An 18,962-nucleotide genomic window follows, 5' to 3' on the forward strand; every position below is an offset into this window, starting at 1 on the left:
TTATAGATTGATAGCATTAATTTTAATTTGATTGTATTTTTGCTGAGTTTAATGGTTGTGCACTGTTAGTGTAAAACGTTTTTACACAGACATCCAATAACTGAATGACAAGTGTTCAAATGCATTTATGATACTTTTTATTTTAATTAAATTAAATGCTCACTTTCTGATTTGACAACCTATCATTGGTTGTATGTGTAAAAAATATTTACACTGTCGGTGCATTTCCATTAAATTCTTAGTTTATTAAAAGACATTTTTTTAGTTTCCATTGTCTTTGTTATACGTGAGTTTACCTAAATTATTCAATTTTAATTTTTTTTCCTATTTGAGTTTTTTTTTTTTGAACGTGGCTATTTGAGTTAGTTGGAGATAGGATTAATAATGGTTCAATTCTTTTTTTTTATTATATATTTTCGTATTCTGTAAATCACGGAACAAATGGTGAAATAAAATTGAATAACACCAATATGTAATTTATTATGCTGCTGAAATTAAAAAAAAAATTGATTACATACTTTTAAAAAATAAAATACATATTTCATATATTTTCAAATACTTCTCGGTAAACTACGTTCTTTGTAGTGTTTGTCATTTTTTCTTCCTCATCCAGCACTAATAATTTGAGTCATTTCCTTGATCTTACCCTGGAGAGAGCAACGTAAAGCTAACCATGTGTGGAGACAGGGCGAGAAAGATATAGGCCAACGTGGGACAATGACCGACCTTGACTTTTATTTATAGTCATTGCAAAGCACAAACTGATCGGAAACTGACGTCTTTTAAACTTAAACAGGTAACTTGAGTCAGATGGAACCATGTCCATTCTTGGAATGGAAATGTCATCTCCAATGTTGGTTCCGGTTATTACAGTGGCTTGTATTTATTCCAAGATCGACCACTATTAGTCGCGTTCCATTGCATAAACCGGATGCTTGAACTATATTTCTCAAAAGCATTATCAAAGCACCTTCCTTTTTCTGTTATTTTGTGATTTGGTATATCAGAGCATGTAATATCATTTAAGAACTCTGTAGTAAACCATTATGACTGTAGTTCGGTGTCTTCATCATATTTGCAAGTGGACTTCTAACACACCCCCTCACGTCCAGGATTTGAACAGACTGGAACGTGGGAACAACAACGGGTGGCCCAAATATGGGAGGTCTCCACACAACAAATGGATCTAGGATAGGCTCTGATACCATATTAGAAATTAGGAGGCCTATACTCAACCACAAAAGCTAGCTCAAGAGTTGAGGTTTGCACAACCCTTATAAACACTTGATTGGCCTTATCTCTAGCCAATGTGGGACTTCTAACTCAGCATAATATCAAGCAAAGGTAGAGAAGATGTTCTTCTTGAGAGTGAATTCATCATACTTTACTGGGTTGATTGACTACATCAAAAGATCGCAAATTTTCAAACATTAGTTAGTGACATTAACATAAAAAATCAAAGCTAAAAGTTTATATGCCAATTCATAAGAGAACGCTTGCAATTGAAAATTATTTCTTTGCTTTTCGTAGGCCAAACCATTGATTGTTTTTTGCTAATTGATTTACTAACACTGTTTAGACATATCACCATCACTCAGACTCTTACCTTCAAAATATACTAAACAGATTCATAATTTGAAATATCTACATTGTATAGTAGAAAATATCTTCACTGATAAGATGGTGTTCTTGTTTGATGTTCAGTACAGTTAGCATATTAGCTACTTATATATTTATCATATTAAACATGAAAGATGTAATAAACTACCTTCTCAAGCACATTAATCTCTATAAAATGGAAGTAAAATCATTATATAACCCCCCTAACTCTCTTCCATTCTCTTCCTTATCCCTTTTGTTTCTCTGTTTTCATTCAATCCGTAGTTTGTTTGGAAACCAAAGCATACATTTAACAGAGCACAAAAGGATTGTGCTAGTGTGTATGTGAAACCGAGACAGACTCGTGGAAGTCTTCAGATGCATCACAGTATAATGAAGATTAAATGACAGTATGAAAGAAGAGCAACACAAATGAAAGTTGAATATAACATAATCAAGGTAAAGATAATTACTGTATCTTCATATGGAAACCCATAGATTGATTGAAAAAAAGTTAATGCTAATTAGCATTTTTTATGGCACATTGATTCAGGAAGGAACATTTAATATACCTCAATAAGCCAGTCAATCAGTATTGCCCTCACCCTTTCATTAATGTCACATTGTTGTGCCATATAATTTGGTGAGACACAGCCAGTACTTTGCAAGTAGTAAAAACCTTGAGTTACCAAAATTTGATAGGAAAGCATTCTCATATTAGTTGACATTCTGAAATCAATTTTGATTTCCAAAATCATAGACAGTGAACTGTGCTAATTCATAGCAAGTCTAAGCTAATTCAATAAATTGAATATTGTTTTTGCAAGTTATAATGGGGTAAATAATAGTTGGTGGATCTTAATTCCCAATGTACCACAATTTTTCTGTAGTAGGAATAAAGACCTTCAATATAATCAGTAACTGCAAGAGGATTATTCGCATCTCCGACATCGATGTCCACAATAGGCTCTTCGACAGACTACAATAATATCCTCCATCTCCACTTCCTCCTAACAGACCAATTAATTCACAGTCACCAACTAAATTCTGAGATAAGAAATACATAAATATAAATGAAAGAGATGTTAAAAGAAATACCATTTGATCAGATTCACTATGCACTGTTTGCTCCAGAGACATAGGCACTGGCTGATCTTCTGCCTTGAGTTCATCATCAACAAATATATACTCCCCAAATCCATTCGAATTTGCAACTGTCAAGTTTGACTTCTTGGTTTCCTGTTCAAAATTGATCCCAACCTAATCTTAGTTCCAATAGTTCAAGATCTATGCAGTGCAGCAAATTTCAGCAAAAAGAAAAATAAAAGACTCTACCTCAGCTTGAGATTGCTGAGTGCTGCTAGCAATTTTTGCAGCAAACCTCCCAAGAGCGATGGTCAAAGACAAAGAGATAGGGAAGAATTAGTGTTAGCTGTAAGCAAGGTTCTAAATATCGGTCGCGGTCACGGTCACGGTCGCGTTGCGGATTTCGCGATAACGGATATCACAGTTGCTGCGGTAGGTGTTGCGCCGGTTGCGGTGTGAATGGTTCCCAGATTTTCACAAATTATGTTTAAATTCATAAATTATGTGAAAGTATATATATTATTATATAACTTATATTATACATCATAATAGTAACTTCTAAACTAGACAAAAACTCATAACATATACTTTAAATCTTCATTAGATCTCAAAAAAGTAAAGAAAATAGAGAAACCCATAGAAGCACAATATCTATAGTTTAATGGAAAATGAAAATAGTGAAAAGAAAATTGTGGTGCTGCCGTGTTTGTCATTCAATAGAAAATAGTACATGTTTTATCCATAGAAACCCATATCACCCATTGGGACAAAAGAGATCTTTATCACCCACACAGATCAGTATCCAAGGGTCTCAATAACATCTCACTAACATAAATCCAATGGTCAATATCAATTACCAATTTCTGATTTCAAACAACTTTCCTCTCTCTCATTTCACACCAATCACGACTGATAACAACAGCTTCCATGGAGTGCCTCATACCCACAACTAGTTTGGCCATGGCTTGGTCTTCTCTCTCCTTCTCGACCTAGATCTCTCGTTCTCTCCTCATCATAACCAACAGACCATCGACCTGGCATAAACAAGTCGATTAAAGGGTGCGTTATGGGATACTTCCCCTGATCTCAGGGTCGGAGACTGTTCTAGGAATGAACATTGAAGAGAGGCATAGTACCTAGAGGTAGAGGGATTGTGTCAAGAGAGAGTGAGAATGAGAGAGAGTGCTGAATTTCAAGTGTTATTTCATCCAATGAGCCAAAAGTCCCTTACAATTGATAACTACCTCCTATTTATAGAGCTTGGGTACTACCTATTGGGCCAATTGGGCCTCCAAGAACAGGGCCCATCTGAAGGCCAGGGCCCCGCCTCAAGGGCGGGATATACGCTGGGCGTTGCCCCTCTAGGGGCTCGCCCAGTCCACTAGTCCACAAGACACCGAGCTCGAGGTACGAGAGCTAAGGGTGTCTTTTAAATGCTGTCACATGTCTTATTGTACACCGGAATCTACACTGCCAACATGGCTTGAAAAAAGAGAAGTTAACTATATCGCCAACATGGCGTGAGCAAAAGGAAACTAGCGTTTTCAGTTACCCAGTCCACTGACTTGACGAGTAAACCAAGCTGGCAAGTCCACAAGTCCGCAAGCGGCGAGGACGACTACTTTGTATTGGTGACAAGTTGGAGCAGGTGTATGATCGCTCGCCGGCGGGAAAGGTGGCAGGCATGGGTCATGTGCTGATCATTCAGTCATTGACTGGCGGTGACCCCGGCGAGCGACTGAACTTCGTTGTTGGTGTCAATCGTCAGGCGATGGCGTTTGATCCCTATAGTGGCGAGGCTTTTCGCGCTTTCCCTTATTTTTAAACCCTTTCAAATTTCTATCTGCCTCACGTGGCTGCCCCACGTGATGTGTTGGTTACATCAATTTCCCTCTTTCTCCGGAACCGTCACTTCACCTTTCATAACCGTCCCATCGTGCGCAGTAACTCCCCTTTGCACGCGACCCACCTCCCCAAAACCATCATGACTTCCAACCTCCCACACGCGTCCAACACGCGTCACCCTTCCAGCTTCTCCCCTTCTCCTATAAAAACCCTTCTTCCCCACTGTCATCCCTTTCCGAGACCCCTCTTCACTTCCCTAATCGCTTACCAAACTCCTTCTGCCCACTTCCGCTCCGGAGCCGTCGCTTATCACCCTTTCCGCTACCCACTCTTCACATCTTACTCCGGTGAGTCCCACTGTCTTTATCTTTACATCGCACACATACTGATCTTTTCTTTTCTTTCACCTCACTGTCTTCTAAAAATGGCTTCAAACCCTACCTCCCCTAATCACTCTTCTTCCTCCTCCGAAAGCGACCCTGACTCCACCGCTGCCGGCGGCCTCCGTTTAGAGGTTCCGGAGATCCCAGCTCACCGATTAAAAACCTACGCCACCCTGCCCCTTCCAGTCCAAGTAGCCCCCAAACACGAGGCTATAGATCAACCTTCCATCTACCAAGATAGCGATCCCATTGTGCAATTCGTGAACTCCCTGGGTGGCTTGTCCAATGATGATGAGTTTAACGCCAAACTCAGGATCTGGGTTTGCAGTCCCGGGGATCGCCCCTGGCTTCACAAGCCAGACGGCGACGTAAAGAGATCCCATTTTTTCTTTGCGTACGAATACATGTTTGGCGAGCTTGGAATCAGGCTTCCTTTCTCGCCCTTTGTCCAAACCGTCCTCCGCGACATCAACGTGGCTCCCTGTCAACTCCACCCTAACGCCTGGGCCTTCATTCGATGTTTTGAAATCCTAAGCGCCGCTGTCGGCATCGCCCCGTCCCCCACCAGTTTCTTCTACCTTTACGACGTCGACCCCAAGTCCATCAAAAACAAAGGATGGATTTCCTTGAAGGCCCGATCCGGCCGGAAGTGTTTGCATCCCCCACAAAAGTAACGCGAAGTCCTCCTTCGCACGAAAGTACTTCCGTGTGGCGGTTCATCCCGCCTACCCAGAGGCATTCACCCTCAGAGACGGGACCGCCCTCTTCCCTCTTTACTGGACAGAGAAGCCCAACGGGATCACCGATCCTTCAGAGGATTCCTTGTCCGCCAACGATAAAGCCTTTCTTAATCTCCTTGCCCCACTTCCCATCCTTGACTGCACAACAGTCCTTGAGGGCGCTGACCTCTCAAGAACTCCCAAATACTTAGGTTGCTCATAGCTCACTTTTATTATTGACATTTTCTTTCTCGACTCCTATGTTATCACTGATCGTTTTTTTTTATTGTTACAGAAGATATGAATTTCACGAACGCCGAGCTCCTGAAGGCCCGCGAGAGGAGAATGGCTCGCTTCTCCCCAAAATTCAACACTGAGGGCGACGCGAAAAAACGGGGCGGTGCTGAAAACCAAGCCGAGAGCACCAAAGCTCCCAAGAGGAGAAGATTGACCAAAGCCTCCTCCGACGCCGGCACATCCAAACCTGGCGCTCAGCCCACCACTGCTCCTGCTGCGCCTAAAGGCAAAAATGTCGCTGAAGCCTCTGTCGCCGCAGCTACCGAGCCAACCGCCGTACCAGCTTCTTCTCCCTCTGTCGCCGCAGCTACTGAGCCAACCGCCGTACCAGCTTCTTCTCCCGCTTCCGCCGGTGCGACCGCTGCTTTTGCCGCTGAGTCCTCTATTGGCGCCACAGCCGCCTCCGCCGGCGTTAACGCCACAAAAGCTGCTACGTCTTCCGACACTCCTATTGGAGATAAGGAAAAAGAAAATGAAACCCCAAAGTCTCCCCCTCGCCAAGATGAGCCTCCTAGCTCGCCCTCAACACATGATGCGGGCCCCATGCCTTCCCCGCCTCATCAAGGGGAAAAATCCTATCCTGGCGCTGCCACTACCTCTGAAGCAGCTCAAATTGAACAAGCCCCTGCTCCTGAGGTCGGTTCTTCAAGCTATTATAATATGCTCCCCAACGCCATTGAACCTTCAGAATTCTTACTTGCTGGTCTCAACCGTGACGTTATAGAAAAAGAAGTTTTGAGTCAGGGCCTGAATGTCACCAAGGAGGAGACTCTTGCTTGCCTCCTACGCGCTGGGTGCATCTTTGCTCACACGTTTGAGAAGTTCAATGCCGCCAACGTTGAAGCTGAGCGGTTGAAGGCCGAAAGTGCTAAGCATCAAGAAGCCGCCGCTGCTTGGGAAAAACGTTTCGACAAGCTGGCGACGCAGGCAGGAAAAGACAAAGTCTATGCCGACAAGATGATTGGCACGGCGGGGATTAAAATCGGCGAGCTGGAGGATCAGCTGGCGCTGATGAAGGAAGAAGCAGATGAGCTTGATGCAAGCCTTCAAGCTTGCAAGAAGGAAAAAGAGCAAGCTGAGAAGGACTTGATCGCCCGAGGCGAGGCGCTGATTGCTAAGGAATCAGAGCTTGCCATACTGTGCGCTGAGCTGGAGTTAGTGAAAAAGGCGTTGGCGGAGCAAGAGAAAAAGTCTGCGGAGTCCTTGGCCTTGGCGAAATCTGACATGGAGGCAGTGATGCAGGCTACGTCCGAGGAGATCAAGAAAGCGACCGAAACTCATGCCGAGGCCCTCGCCACGAAAGATGCCGAGATTGCTTCCCAACTAGCAAAGATCAAAAGTCTAGAGGACGAGCTGGCGACGGAGAAGGCCAAAGCCATTGAGGCGAGGGAACAAGCCGCTGACATCGCCCTTGACAACCGCGAGCGCGGTTTCTACCTCGCCAATGATCAGGCCCAACATTTGTACCCGAACTTTGACTTTAGCGCCATGGGAGTAATGAAAGAGATAACCGCCGCAGGACTGGTTGGTCCCGACGATCCTCCCCTGATTGACCAAAACCTCTGGACAGCAACTGAAGAAGAAGAGGAAGAAGAAGAACAGGAGAAAGAAAATAATGAATAATGTAATTTTTAACATTACTTTTATCTTCTACTGTCACCTTGTAGTGCATTTTTCCGCCATTCGTCTATGTTTAAGCAACCCTTCGCCATAGCTTTTTATATCGCCGTTGGACATTTTGTAAGTCATATTGGAATGCTTTCGCCGTACACTACTCGCCTTCCCTCCTATTCATTCGCCGACCTTATATCTTGCGCTATTTTTCACGCGTCATATGATTGAATTACGCCTAACGATTTCGTGCGTTAATTTTAACTAGGACTTGTTGCTTGGTATTCCACCACCAAGACTTTAGACGTTTTTTCCCTAATAGGAAGAAACGGCCTCCATTCTCGAGGACTTCGCCCGGGGCTTTGCCCGCTCGGGGCTTACAATGCTTGGATCCCAATGGCCATTTGGGGGTCCCAAGACTTTTGCCTAGTTAACGGCGCTCGTCGTATTCTGGCGAGACTTACCCAGCACATCGTTTACGGGACCGGCGATCACGTCAGACTTTCCGGAGGGTGATTCCCAGGCGTCAAAGGCCATTTGTGGAATCGCCACAACCTTCAGGGTTCCAGCAAGCCCCTTTGGGGATCAAGCTTGTCCCACTTAGTGATCGCCGTAATTCTTTATGTCGATCGGCAATTCTGATCGTCAGGGAATCCCTGGAATTTTTTGGACACGAATTTCGTGAATTTTCGTCTTATTTTATTGATTTGTCGTTGCAGTACATTGGACAATTTGAGAACACTTCAGAAAATATTAAAGATATCTGGCTCCGGCGATTCCGACTTGTTCATTCTCTCGCCTGCAATCAACTATAAAAGTAGCGCAAGCTCAAACCATTGAACGATCGAGGTAACCGCCTCCCATCAAGCTCTTCTAAGTGATAGGCCCCATTACCAAGAACTTTAACAATGCGGTAGGGCCCTTCCCAGTTGGGAGTAAGCTTGTTCCCCGGGGCTCCCGATCGCCACTTGAGGACCAGGTCGCCAACCTGCATATCTCGGACGCGAACCCTGCTGTTGAACTTTGCCGCCACGCGCTGCTTCATCGCTGTTTCCCGAATGTGCGCCTCGTCGCGCGTTTCCGACAAAAGGTCCAGCTCCACCGCCATGTTGGCCTGATTTTCCTCTTCAAAACCTGGTCGAGTCCGCCATGTAAAGTTGTCAATCTCCACCGGCAACATGGCATCTACCCCGTAGGTCATTCTAAAGGGGGTTTCCCTTGTAGTAGATTGCTCGGTGGTGTTGTACGACCACAGCACCGCCGGAAGTTCATCCAACCAAGCTCCCTTAGCCTCCGCGAGCCGTCGTCTTAGTCCTCGTAGGATTACCCTGTTTGCAGATTCCACCTGGCCGTTCGTCTGCGGATGCTCAACAGAGGCGAACCTCATCTGTATGCCCATTTCCTTGCAGAACTCCCTTGTTTGACTGCTTGAAAACTGGGTCCCATTGTCAGATACGATCGCCCTTGGGATCCCGAACCTGCAAACAATACGCTTCCAGTAGAAATTGACTATCTTTGCAGAAGTAATCTTGGCCAAGGGTTCAGCCTCAATCCACTTAGTGAAGTAGTCCACCGCCACCAATATAAACTTCATTTGTGCCCTGGCGGTCGGGAAAGGTCCAACTAGGTCCACACCCCACATGGCGAAAGGCCACGGGGCGCTCATCGTTACCAACTCTTTTGGCGGTGCCTTAGACAAATCCGCGAACACTTGACACTCCTTGTACTGCTTCACGAAGTCCATACAATCTTTCCTGAGGGTGGGCCAGTAAAAACCCGCCCTCAACACTTTGCAAGCCAAAGACCTTCCCCCGATGTGGCTCGCGCACACTCCTTCATGTACTTCAGACATTATCGCTTCGTACTTCTCTGGCGATACACATTTCAACAATGGCGTCGAGAAACCACGGCGATACAAATGTCCGTCAATGAGAGCATAGTGACTCGCCTCCCGCTGCTGCTCCTTCGTGCATTGCTCCACTTCTGCCGGGTCCCCCGCCAAGATAGATATTATGGGATCCATCCATGTTCTCCCTCTGTTTACGCAGGACATGAGCTCGCCTTCGATGCTTGGGTACGCCAGCGTTTCCTGAATCACACTTTTGTTATTGCCGGGCTTCCGCGTGCTCGCCAGTTTGGCTAACGCGTCCGCCCGCTGATTTTCTGCCCGAGGAACGTACTCCACCACGACCTTTTGAAAGAGTGTCATCAAATACCGTACCCGCTCAAGGTACTTGATCAGATTAGGATCTTTGACCTGGAAAGTTCCCTTCACTTGATTCTCCACCAATTGTGAGTCCGTTCTTATCAACAAACTCCTGATCTTCACTTCCCGCGCCAACTTCAATCCGGCGATGAGAGCTTCATATTCTGCTTGGTTGTTCGTTGCTTTGAACTCGAATTTCAGGGATTGCTCCAGCACTAGTTCCCCCGGCCCTTCTAACGTTACTCCCGCGCCGCTGCCACTACTATTGGAGGATCCATCCACAAAGAGAGTCCACTGAGTGTCCACTCTTTCAAACCGATCTGGAGTCAACTCGACCACAAAGTCAGCTAGTGACTGCGCACCAACCGTGCCCCGCTTATCGTATTGCAAACCATACTCTGACAATTCAACCGACCAGGCGACCAATCTACCTGATAAATCCGGTTTTTGTAATACTTGCCTCAAGGGCAAATCCGTCCGCACCTTCACGGGAAAACTCTGAAAATAAGGTCTCAACCGCCGGGCGGTGACGAGGACCGCCAGCGCCGCCTTCTCAATTTTCTGATATCTGACCTCCGCGCCCTGGAGTGTGTGACTAACAAAATAAACAATTCGATGCTCGCCATCTATCTCCTGCAACATCACAGAACTCAGAGCACTATCGCTCACAGCAAAATACAAATGCAGCGGGTGTCCCTGTATTGGTTTCGACAAGATCGGCGGTGACGATAGGAGTTCCTTGAGGCGAACGAAAGCTTCCTCACACTCCGCCGTCCACTCGAATGCGACATTCTTGCGAAGACACTTGAAAAAAGGAAAAGATCTGTCACCAGACTTGGGAAGAAACCGAGATAAAGCTGCTATTCGCCCCGTCAAACGTTGGACTTCTTTCACATTGGAAGGGCTTTTCATCTGCTGAATAGCCTTGCATTTTTCTGGGTTTATCTCGATTCCTCTGGATGTGATCATGAATCCCAAAAACTTACCCCCCTGAACACCAAAAGAGCATTTCTCCGGATTGAGGCGCATACTGTGCTTCCTAATTTCGCCAAATGCTTCCTCCAGATCTTGATGATGGTCTAAACCTCGTACTGATTTAACAATCATGTCATCAACGTAAACCTCCATGTTTCTTCCCACCTGCCCAGCAAAAACCCTATCCATCAATCTTTGGTAGGTAGCCCCAGCGTTCTTTAGTCCAAACGGCATGGTGCGATAGCAATAATTGACTCTGGCAGTCATAAAAGCCGTTTTGTCCTCGTCTGCCGGGTGCATGCGGATTTGATGATAGCCAGAATAAGCATCCATCAAGCTAAGCAGTTCGTTTCCCGAGGCACCATCAACAAGGCTATCGATGCTGGGAAGGGGATACGAATCTTTTGGACATGCCTTGTTTAAGTCTGTGTAATCTACACACATCCGCCATTTCCCGTTCGCCTTCTTTACCATTACGACGTTCGCCAACCACGTCGGATACTTCACTTCCCTGATGAACTCTGCCGCCAACAACTTGTCGACCTCCTGTTGCACCGCCTTCCCTTTGTCGCCACCCAAGCGCCTCCTAAGTTGTGAAACTGGCTTGACACTTAGATTCAATGCTAACCGATGGCATATGAAGTTTGGATCAATTCCAGGCATGTCTTTGCAGCTCCAAGCAAACAAGTCTAAGTTCTCCCCATGCAGTTTTGTCAGGCGCGTCTCCTGCTCTTCCGTCAGTCTGGTCCCAATCTTCAAAGTGCGATCGCCAAACTTTAGCGCCTTCGTTTCCTCAATTGGCGTGGGCCTATTTACTCGCCCCTCGCCCCGGGGATCAAGATTTTCATCCGAAGCTTCGATTTCATAACATCTATGACCAACCAACGCACTCTTCTTGCCGTACAAGTTAAGGCAATTATTGTAACACTCCCTCGCCATCTTCTGGTCCACCTTCAGCTTTCCCACCTTTCCACTGCTTAGCGGATACTTGACCGCCAAGTGGGCTGTCGAAATTACAGCACAAAGGCGATTCAATGTATTTCGCCCAATGATGACATTGTAGGATGCTACCACCTGGAGAACCAGATACCTTACCTTCAAAACCCTAGCACACTCGTCTTCCCCAAATATTGTGTCTAGATCAATGTATCCCCGCACCATTACTTGCTCCCCCGCGAAACCTACCAAGGTTCCCGCGTATGGAGTTAGATCATTGTCAGTTAGTCCCAACTTGTCAAATGCATCACCATAGATAATATCAGCCGAACTACCCTGATCCAGGAGTACCCTTCTAACGTTGAAACTGTTCATCCTTAACTGCACCACAATCGGGTCGTCCTTATGAGGCTTTATCCCCTCAAAGTCCGCCATCGAGATTGTTATGTCAGGGTGTACGAATCCAAAAGCGACCTCATGAACGGAATTAACGGCACGAACATGGCGCTTACGCGCCGCGTGAGTGTCGCCACCGCCGCCAAATCCCCCGGCGATGGTGTTGATGGTTCCGACGGGCGGTCCAGAGTGTTGAGCGAACGTGTCATCAGCCCCTTTTGTGGCGATAGCCGCTGATTCTTGCTTTTTCTTGCCCTTAGTGTCCGCTCGCTCCTCCTCCCGCTTGTGCGCTTTGTTTTGATCGCCACCATTGCGCCACTGGCCTTGACGATTTCCTTGATATCCCGCCCGAATCAACTTATCAATCTCCCGCTGCAAAGTCCAACAGTCATCCGTATCATGCCCGGCGGACCGGTGGAACTCGCACCACTTCTTGGGATTGGCGTCCCGTGGCTGATACCTTGGGACCTCCGGCTCATCCACTAGATTGGCGTCGCTTGCCCCTCGGAGCATATCCGATACATCTGTGTTCATCACCATATCAGTTTCCTCCCGCTGGCGATGAGACTTAGATTGCCAAGGCCGACGTTGTTCATAATCATCGCGCCGTGGATACAACTGTTCCTTGGTCGGTTTGAATACCGACTTCCCCTTACCTGGCCTCTGCTGTTTGTCGTCCCCCTTATCCTCGCCGCTCCTATCTTTTTTCACGCGCTTGGGCGACGTGTCGCCCTTTTCCAACTTCGCGCGCTTTCTTTTGAAAGCGTCGTCCTCCTCGTCCAGAATATAAGTGCTGGCACGAGCACGCATCTCTCCCATCGAGCGCGCCGGCTTACGTGTCAATTTGCTGTTCAACCCTCCCGGCAGCAAACCGTTTTTAAATGCTAAAGCACAAGCTCGAGGCTCCTCGTCTTCTACCTTTACCGACGCCGCGCTATACCTTGCCATGTACTCTTTCAGTGACTCCCCTTCCTGCTGGCGAATATTGTATAGGTCATTGATCGTCACCGGCTGATTCTTATTTGCCGAGAATTGCACTAGAAACTTGGATGAGAAGTCTCTGAAATTTGAAATCGATCCACGCGGCAAAGTTGTGAACCACGCCATCGCCGTCGATTTGAACGTCGATGGAAACATCCTGCACTTCACCGCATCTGACGCCGCAATTATCACCATCTTCGTATTAAAATACAGAAGATGATCTTTCGGATCGGAATCTCCGCTGTAAGAATCCAGAACTAACGTTTTCATGTTATCCGGAATCGCCACATTCTCAACATCTTCCGAGAACGGACGGAACTCAGCCACGGAATCTGCTTCTCTGCTTCCATCATCTCGCTGCTCGCGACGGTAGAAATCTAACTGAGCCTGTAGATGCTCATTCCGCTGCTGGATGTTGCCAATACTGCGCATCAAATGGCGCCATTGCTCCTGTGTCACCGCCGGCTGTTGTTCCGGAGCAGGTGAATTCTCTGGTGAGCGCTCCAGAGATCCTACCTGTGAAGGCGATGGAGGAGGTGGTGGTGATGGAAGAGGAGAAGGCGACTGTACTCCTATCGTTCGTACCGGAGAATCCAGGTCCACACGATGAGGCCGCCGAGGCGGCGAAATCCGCTGTCGCATTGGTGAATGATGCTGCCTCCTGCGTCGAGTCTCCATCCAAACCAGAAACGATGCAAACTCGATCGGAGAACCAACACTAGTCACAGAATCAAAATCGGAAAACCAGAGAATTGCCTAATCACAATCAGAGGTAACTTCATGCACAATCAATCCACGTGAATGGGAGTAGAAAGTTTACGGTCCCCACAGACGGCGCCAAATGTTCTAGGAATGAACATTGAAGAGAGGCATAGTACCTAGAGGTATAGGGATTGTGTCAAGAGAGAGTGAGAATGAGAGAGAGTGCTGAATTTCAAGTGTTATTTCATCCAATGAGCCAAAAGTCCCTTACAATTGATAACTACCTCCTATTTATAGAGCTTGGGTACTACCTATTGGGTCAATTGGGCCTCCAAGATCAGGGCCCATCTGAAGGCCAGGGCCCCGCCTCAAGGGCGGGATATACGCTGGGCGTTGCCCCTCTAGGGGCTCGCCCAGTCCAGAGACGAATAGCGTGAAGATCGGTGGCTTTGAAGAAGATCGGTGGCTTTGAAGAAGACTGGAGAATCTGATGCTTGCTTCTGTCGGGAGCACGAAGATTGCGGTAAACCTTGACAGAGACGCCATGAATGAGGCTGAAGAACGTTGTTGCGGCTGTTGCGCCGTTACGCGGTGGCTGTTGCGGCCGCAAAATCGTTCTGTTGCGGTTGTTGTGTGCGATTTTCCGTAGCTCCGTTATATCGCCCTGTAACGGTATCGGTGGCCACCGATACCGAGATGTTGCGGCCGATTTTCATGTAACGTTCCGATATTTAAAACCTTGGCTGTAAGCTTTGAGTTCTCTAACTCTTCTATAGGTAAATGATTTGGTAGTCTCAACTTAGTCCCTAGTACAAAACAATACTTTCAATTTATGTTCTCCAAAGTGTCCTTCTAGATACATTGCAGCCATAATTGATTCACCTTTACATTTATCAAGTCCACATTGTGTTCCATCAAGAAGCTATAAAAGAATTCCATAAAATTCTTCTTTCAGAGTCATTCCTTTTATTACACAAAACTACAAAAATCATTATGAGCTAGGCACAAAATTCCACTTAGATCCCTCGACAGTGTGTGCATGGTCCTTGCGTTTTTTAAAAATAGGTCTTCTTGCTCCAACAGTCACTTGATATACTTTCCTATCTTTCTGCATTTGTAGGCATTGAAATTCCACAACAAACATTGATAGGGACACTTAGAAAAAGAACTTTAATTTGCACTGTGCTTAATGATAGAGCATCAACCTGAAGTGGTTTAAAGAAATTATAAACACAGCTATAAATCTGGCTTGATGAGTTTGATTGCTCACTTTACTAATTCCCCTTGCCACACATGCTGTTTTAGAGCCATTTATCCAAAGGAATGAAGACGGGGTTAGCTTCTTTACTCACTCAACAAACCATAAAATTGGATTGGTTTACCATGAAGACCCTTGCCACAAATGATTGTGCATTGAATATTCCACTTCAACTAAATTAAGCCATCAAAACCACAATAAAGTTCCAGATAAGTGAATGAACTTTTTAGATAACCATCTCATAATCATAAAAACAGATAAGCATAGTTTCACATAGAAGAATCAAGTAAGTAAATGTCCCATGAAGAGAATGAACTATTTGTTTATCATTTGTTTAAGTTTGTATTCTGCAATGAATGCAGTATGTAAAACTATCAACACCATCACATTTGATTAAGGGAATCACTGGGCCGAAAAGCTATATGTATTTGAAAAGTGAATGATGCAAATAAAACAACAAAGAAGTACCAGATCTCTCATAATGAACTACCTATATGCAGAAATATTTTGTAGTTGAAGCAGAGCCATCTCGTGCAATCTCCAAAAGTTTAACATTAGAATTGAAGTATAGCCTCCTCATGCAATCACCAAAAGTAATCTGCAGGTACAGAGTCTTAAGCATTAATCAGGCATAATTTTGTACAGAAAATACTAATTATGGAGACTTAGCTACTCATTTACATGAATGAACTTACAAATTGTATATGCACAATCAGATTCTCTCTAGTCTATGGTATATATTAGCTTCCTATGTCATTGGCCTATACATGGAAGGCGTGTCAATTAGCCCTTACAGGTTTTTCCTGTTAACAGGTCACATTACTTAGTGGACCAGCTCTAAATGATAATTTAAGATGAATGCGACAATCACAATACCTGTATTTATAGAAAAATAGTGCATATAAAAGATCAGATATGAGAACCTACAATCATCAATAAGACAACTTCAGTAGCATCTTTAATCTGAAAACAAAGGTTCTCTGGGATTGGCCACAACCCACAAGCTTGAGGGGCTCTCCTCTAAGATGAGTCAGCAGAAAATGAGTAGAAAGAAATTTCCCTTCAAATAATTCAAAGCTTGTAAGAAATAAACTGAAAGAAACGTGAGAGTGGGCAAGAAAACGACAGAGGACTACAAACCTGAGGCATGGAACACATGCACTGGTTCTTGACATATGCAACATTGTTATTCAAAAATGCTTCATCTGAAAAATTTATCAGCAAATTTAATCAGAACAAATAAAATTTGAAATCTAGTTCTCAAGGCCAATAGAGTTCAATTCCCATTCACCTCTCATACAAAAGACAGATAAAATAAACCAAAGGCACCTCGAGAAAATCAATCTCTAGAACTGAAACAAAGTTGGTAAGCCTGAATGAGATCAACAGATTCATTCGACCATTAAGGGAAAAGACTGGAAATGAAAATAAACCTCTTTTTCTCTTTAGCCTGTTTTTCTACTTTCTCAACTTCATCTTTCTAAGAAAAAAATCAGAACCTGAATCAGTAAGAATGATAACTTGGGAAGATAAAATAAGCAGACGATTAGTACTTTGAGTGTGTCATCTATCTCTCCAAAATAAACACTGTTACAAAAAAAAATATTATATCAAGTGTGAAAAGGAAAATGCAGAAGACGCTTAGAAACATAAATATGAACTAATTGATACCACTAAATAACTTTATTTAATTTTTCACTCAAGAAAGGAAACAATTGAAAGTGAATACAGTCAAGCAATCAATTAATGGGCGGAGTATTTTACGGTCAAGAACATATTTGAATTCAAAAAACACCAATTTCTAAGAGAGTAATTAACGGAGAAACTAACGGGATTCCATTGATTGAGCAGGTATACGAAATTTGATGGATATCAGAGCTCTTAATCGGGATGAGAGATGCGATTGAAAGAACGGCCATGAGCCCATGAGAGATGCCATTGAAGTTCTGAGAGAATTGGAAGGTCGAGTGGATGAAATCAATGCATCGGAGCAGGCTATGAGAGATGCCATTGAGACAATAAAACGTCATTAAGGAATTTTTCACAAAATTACCTGCGAAATATACAAAAATCAAAAATTTGAAACCGTAACAAAATAAGCCCTAAACCAAGATGAAAATACCTGAGTGATCAGACATTGAGAAGGCAGGAACACGATTTGTGAGAGAGGACAATGACACAGGCAGTAGTGCTTCAGAAATTCCAATTGAAGCAGATTGAAAGGAGGTGGGGATGAGATTGAAAGGTACCTCTCATGGACTTCATAAACCAGAGAATCGGTCTGCAATACCCAAATTTCTCAAAATCAAAATCCAGGCAATAAAATCTAAAATTTAGGCAACTGAAAACCATACATCAATTAAGCCCTGAATACCTGCGGGAGAGGCTATTTGCGACAGGAGCTTTCATGATAGGAACACATATCTGACAAAGATCGCGATTTGGAATTATGGAGTATGGAAGAATCGAAAGAACGACGTCGGGTTGAGAAACAGGATGCAAGATGGAAGAACTTGAGATGGAAGAGAGAAACAGATTTGTGTGAACTGGAAAGGATACGATGGTGAGAGAGGAGGAGAAAACAGTGGAGTGAAACGGAAACGTGATTGAAGCGTGGTAGAAGAAAAGGAGAATACGGTTGGTTTTGAAACATTGAAAGAGAGAAGAATGAAAAAGGGAAAACTGGAAGAGATGAATTGAGGGTTGAAACGGTAGTGAAGGAAAAGAGATGAGAGAGAGAGGATAATAAACGCATTTTGATATATATGAATGCTATTAAGAGATTTAGGTTTAACACCCCACCCATGAGGCTTCCCACCCCACTTTTATTGAAAACGGGATTTAAATTTCCGTTTTTAAAACGGAATTTAATATTCCGTTTTTTTTATACAATAAATGGTTGAAAATGTGCCACATATGCTAAAATACACAACGATTTTTTAAGTTCCGTTTTATTTGTATTAAAAACGGAAATTTAAATCCCGTTTTCAATAAAGTGGGGTGGGGAGCCTAATGGGTGGGGTGTTAAACCCAAATCCCTGCTATTAAAGATATATGAGTGCATCATAAGAAAAAAGGTGTAGGATAAGAAGAATGAAGGATTGATTGCCATGTAGGATTTTTTCAGAAATTAACCAATCAGGATGTGCCATGTATGCGATGACTGGGCTGAGATCTTTTCCTGAATATATATACTATGGATTTTGTTTAGTTTTGTGCAAAAACCGCTTAATAAATCCAAACTAAATCTTTCAACCCATTTTTTCTCTCTCCTAGTCACTATTCACGAAAATTCCAATATTAATGGAGTTATTTTTAATTTATTTTTATTTTGATGACTTATATAATTAATTTAATAATTATCCTAAGTCCATTTCTAATAAATATTCATTTCTGCTGTTTTAACGACAACTGTCTAACTACAGAATGTTTGCCTACGCTACATGACACAGTTTAGCCCTAAAATATAGCAACAACAACAATGTTAATGACTTTAGCTCATGAGAACTCCCTACGTTCCCATGCACCATGCATTTCAAACATTCTCATAATTCCAACAACAGTAAATCAATCAATAGAAATCCATTTACGGAAAAATAAACAACATACAAAGTTCAACCAATTCATATATTACCATAATATTATACTTATTTCATAATAACTTATTCAATAATTTTAGGGTCTTACAACTTGAGTATTCTTTGGACCCTGTCTCTCCAAGAAAAACGAGTATTATTTGGACTCTTCCTCTCCATGAAAAACAAGTATTCTTTGGACGCTGCCTCTTCATGAAAATGAGTATTCGTAAGACTCCTCCTCACCAAGTATTATCAGGACTCCTCCTTTATAACAAGTTTAAAGGACTTCTCCTCAAACGATCTTCCTCAAGATCATTTCATCTACAAATAGTCTCTTCTAATAAGAGTGATGGTAGATACATTTAAGTTCATGAATCATAAAGTATTTTA

General features: G+C 43.8%; 1 protein-coding gene across 34 annotated transcripts; it reads right to left on the bottom strand.

The window, feature by feature from the left end:
• Positions 1–918: 918 nt before the first annotated feature.
• LOC130734418 (uncharacterized) lies at positions 919–17,735 on the bottom strand. 34 transcript variants are annotated; one of them, XM_057586835.1, is made up of 10 exons: positions 17,369–17,735; positions 17,117–17,275; positions 16,825–17,047; positions 16,428–16,581; positions 16,135–16,199; positions 15,871–15,917; positions 15,690–15,797; positions 2,935–15,592; positions 2,698–2,838; positions 2,269–2,609 (listed from the first exon to the last, which is right to left on the bottom strand). In XM_057586835.1, exon 8 carries the CDS (start codon positions 13,710–13,712, stop codon positions 8,346–8,348), a length of 5,367 nt encoding a protein of 1,788 aa, XP_057442818.1. In that variant the 5' UTR covers positions 13,713–15,592; positions 15,690–15,797; positions 15,871–15,917; positions 16,135–16,199; positions 16,428–16,581; positions 16,825–17,047; positions 17,117–17,275; positions 17,369–17,735; the 3' UTR covers positions 2,269–2,609; positions 2,698–2,838; positions 2,935–8,345. The 34 variants fall into 34 exon arrangements, 32 of the variants coding, with proteins under 32 accessions (XP_057442794.1, XP_057442818.1, XP_057442812.1 ...); XM_057586829.1 differs by lacking the exons at positions 15,690–15,797; positions 15,871–15,917 and adding exons at positions 15,922–16,014; positions 16,286–16,346; XM_057586831.1 differs by having other exon boundaries at positions 16,286–16,581.
• Between the last annotated feature and the right edge of the window lie 1,227 nt (positions 17,736–18,962).

This window comes from Lotus japonicus, chromosome 1 (assembly GCF_012489685.1).
Source record: "Lotus japonicus ecotype B-129 chromosome 1, LjGifu_v1.2".
NCBI lineage: Eukaryota > Viridiplantae > Streptophyta > Magnoliopsida > Fabales > Fabaceae > Lotus > Lotus japonicus.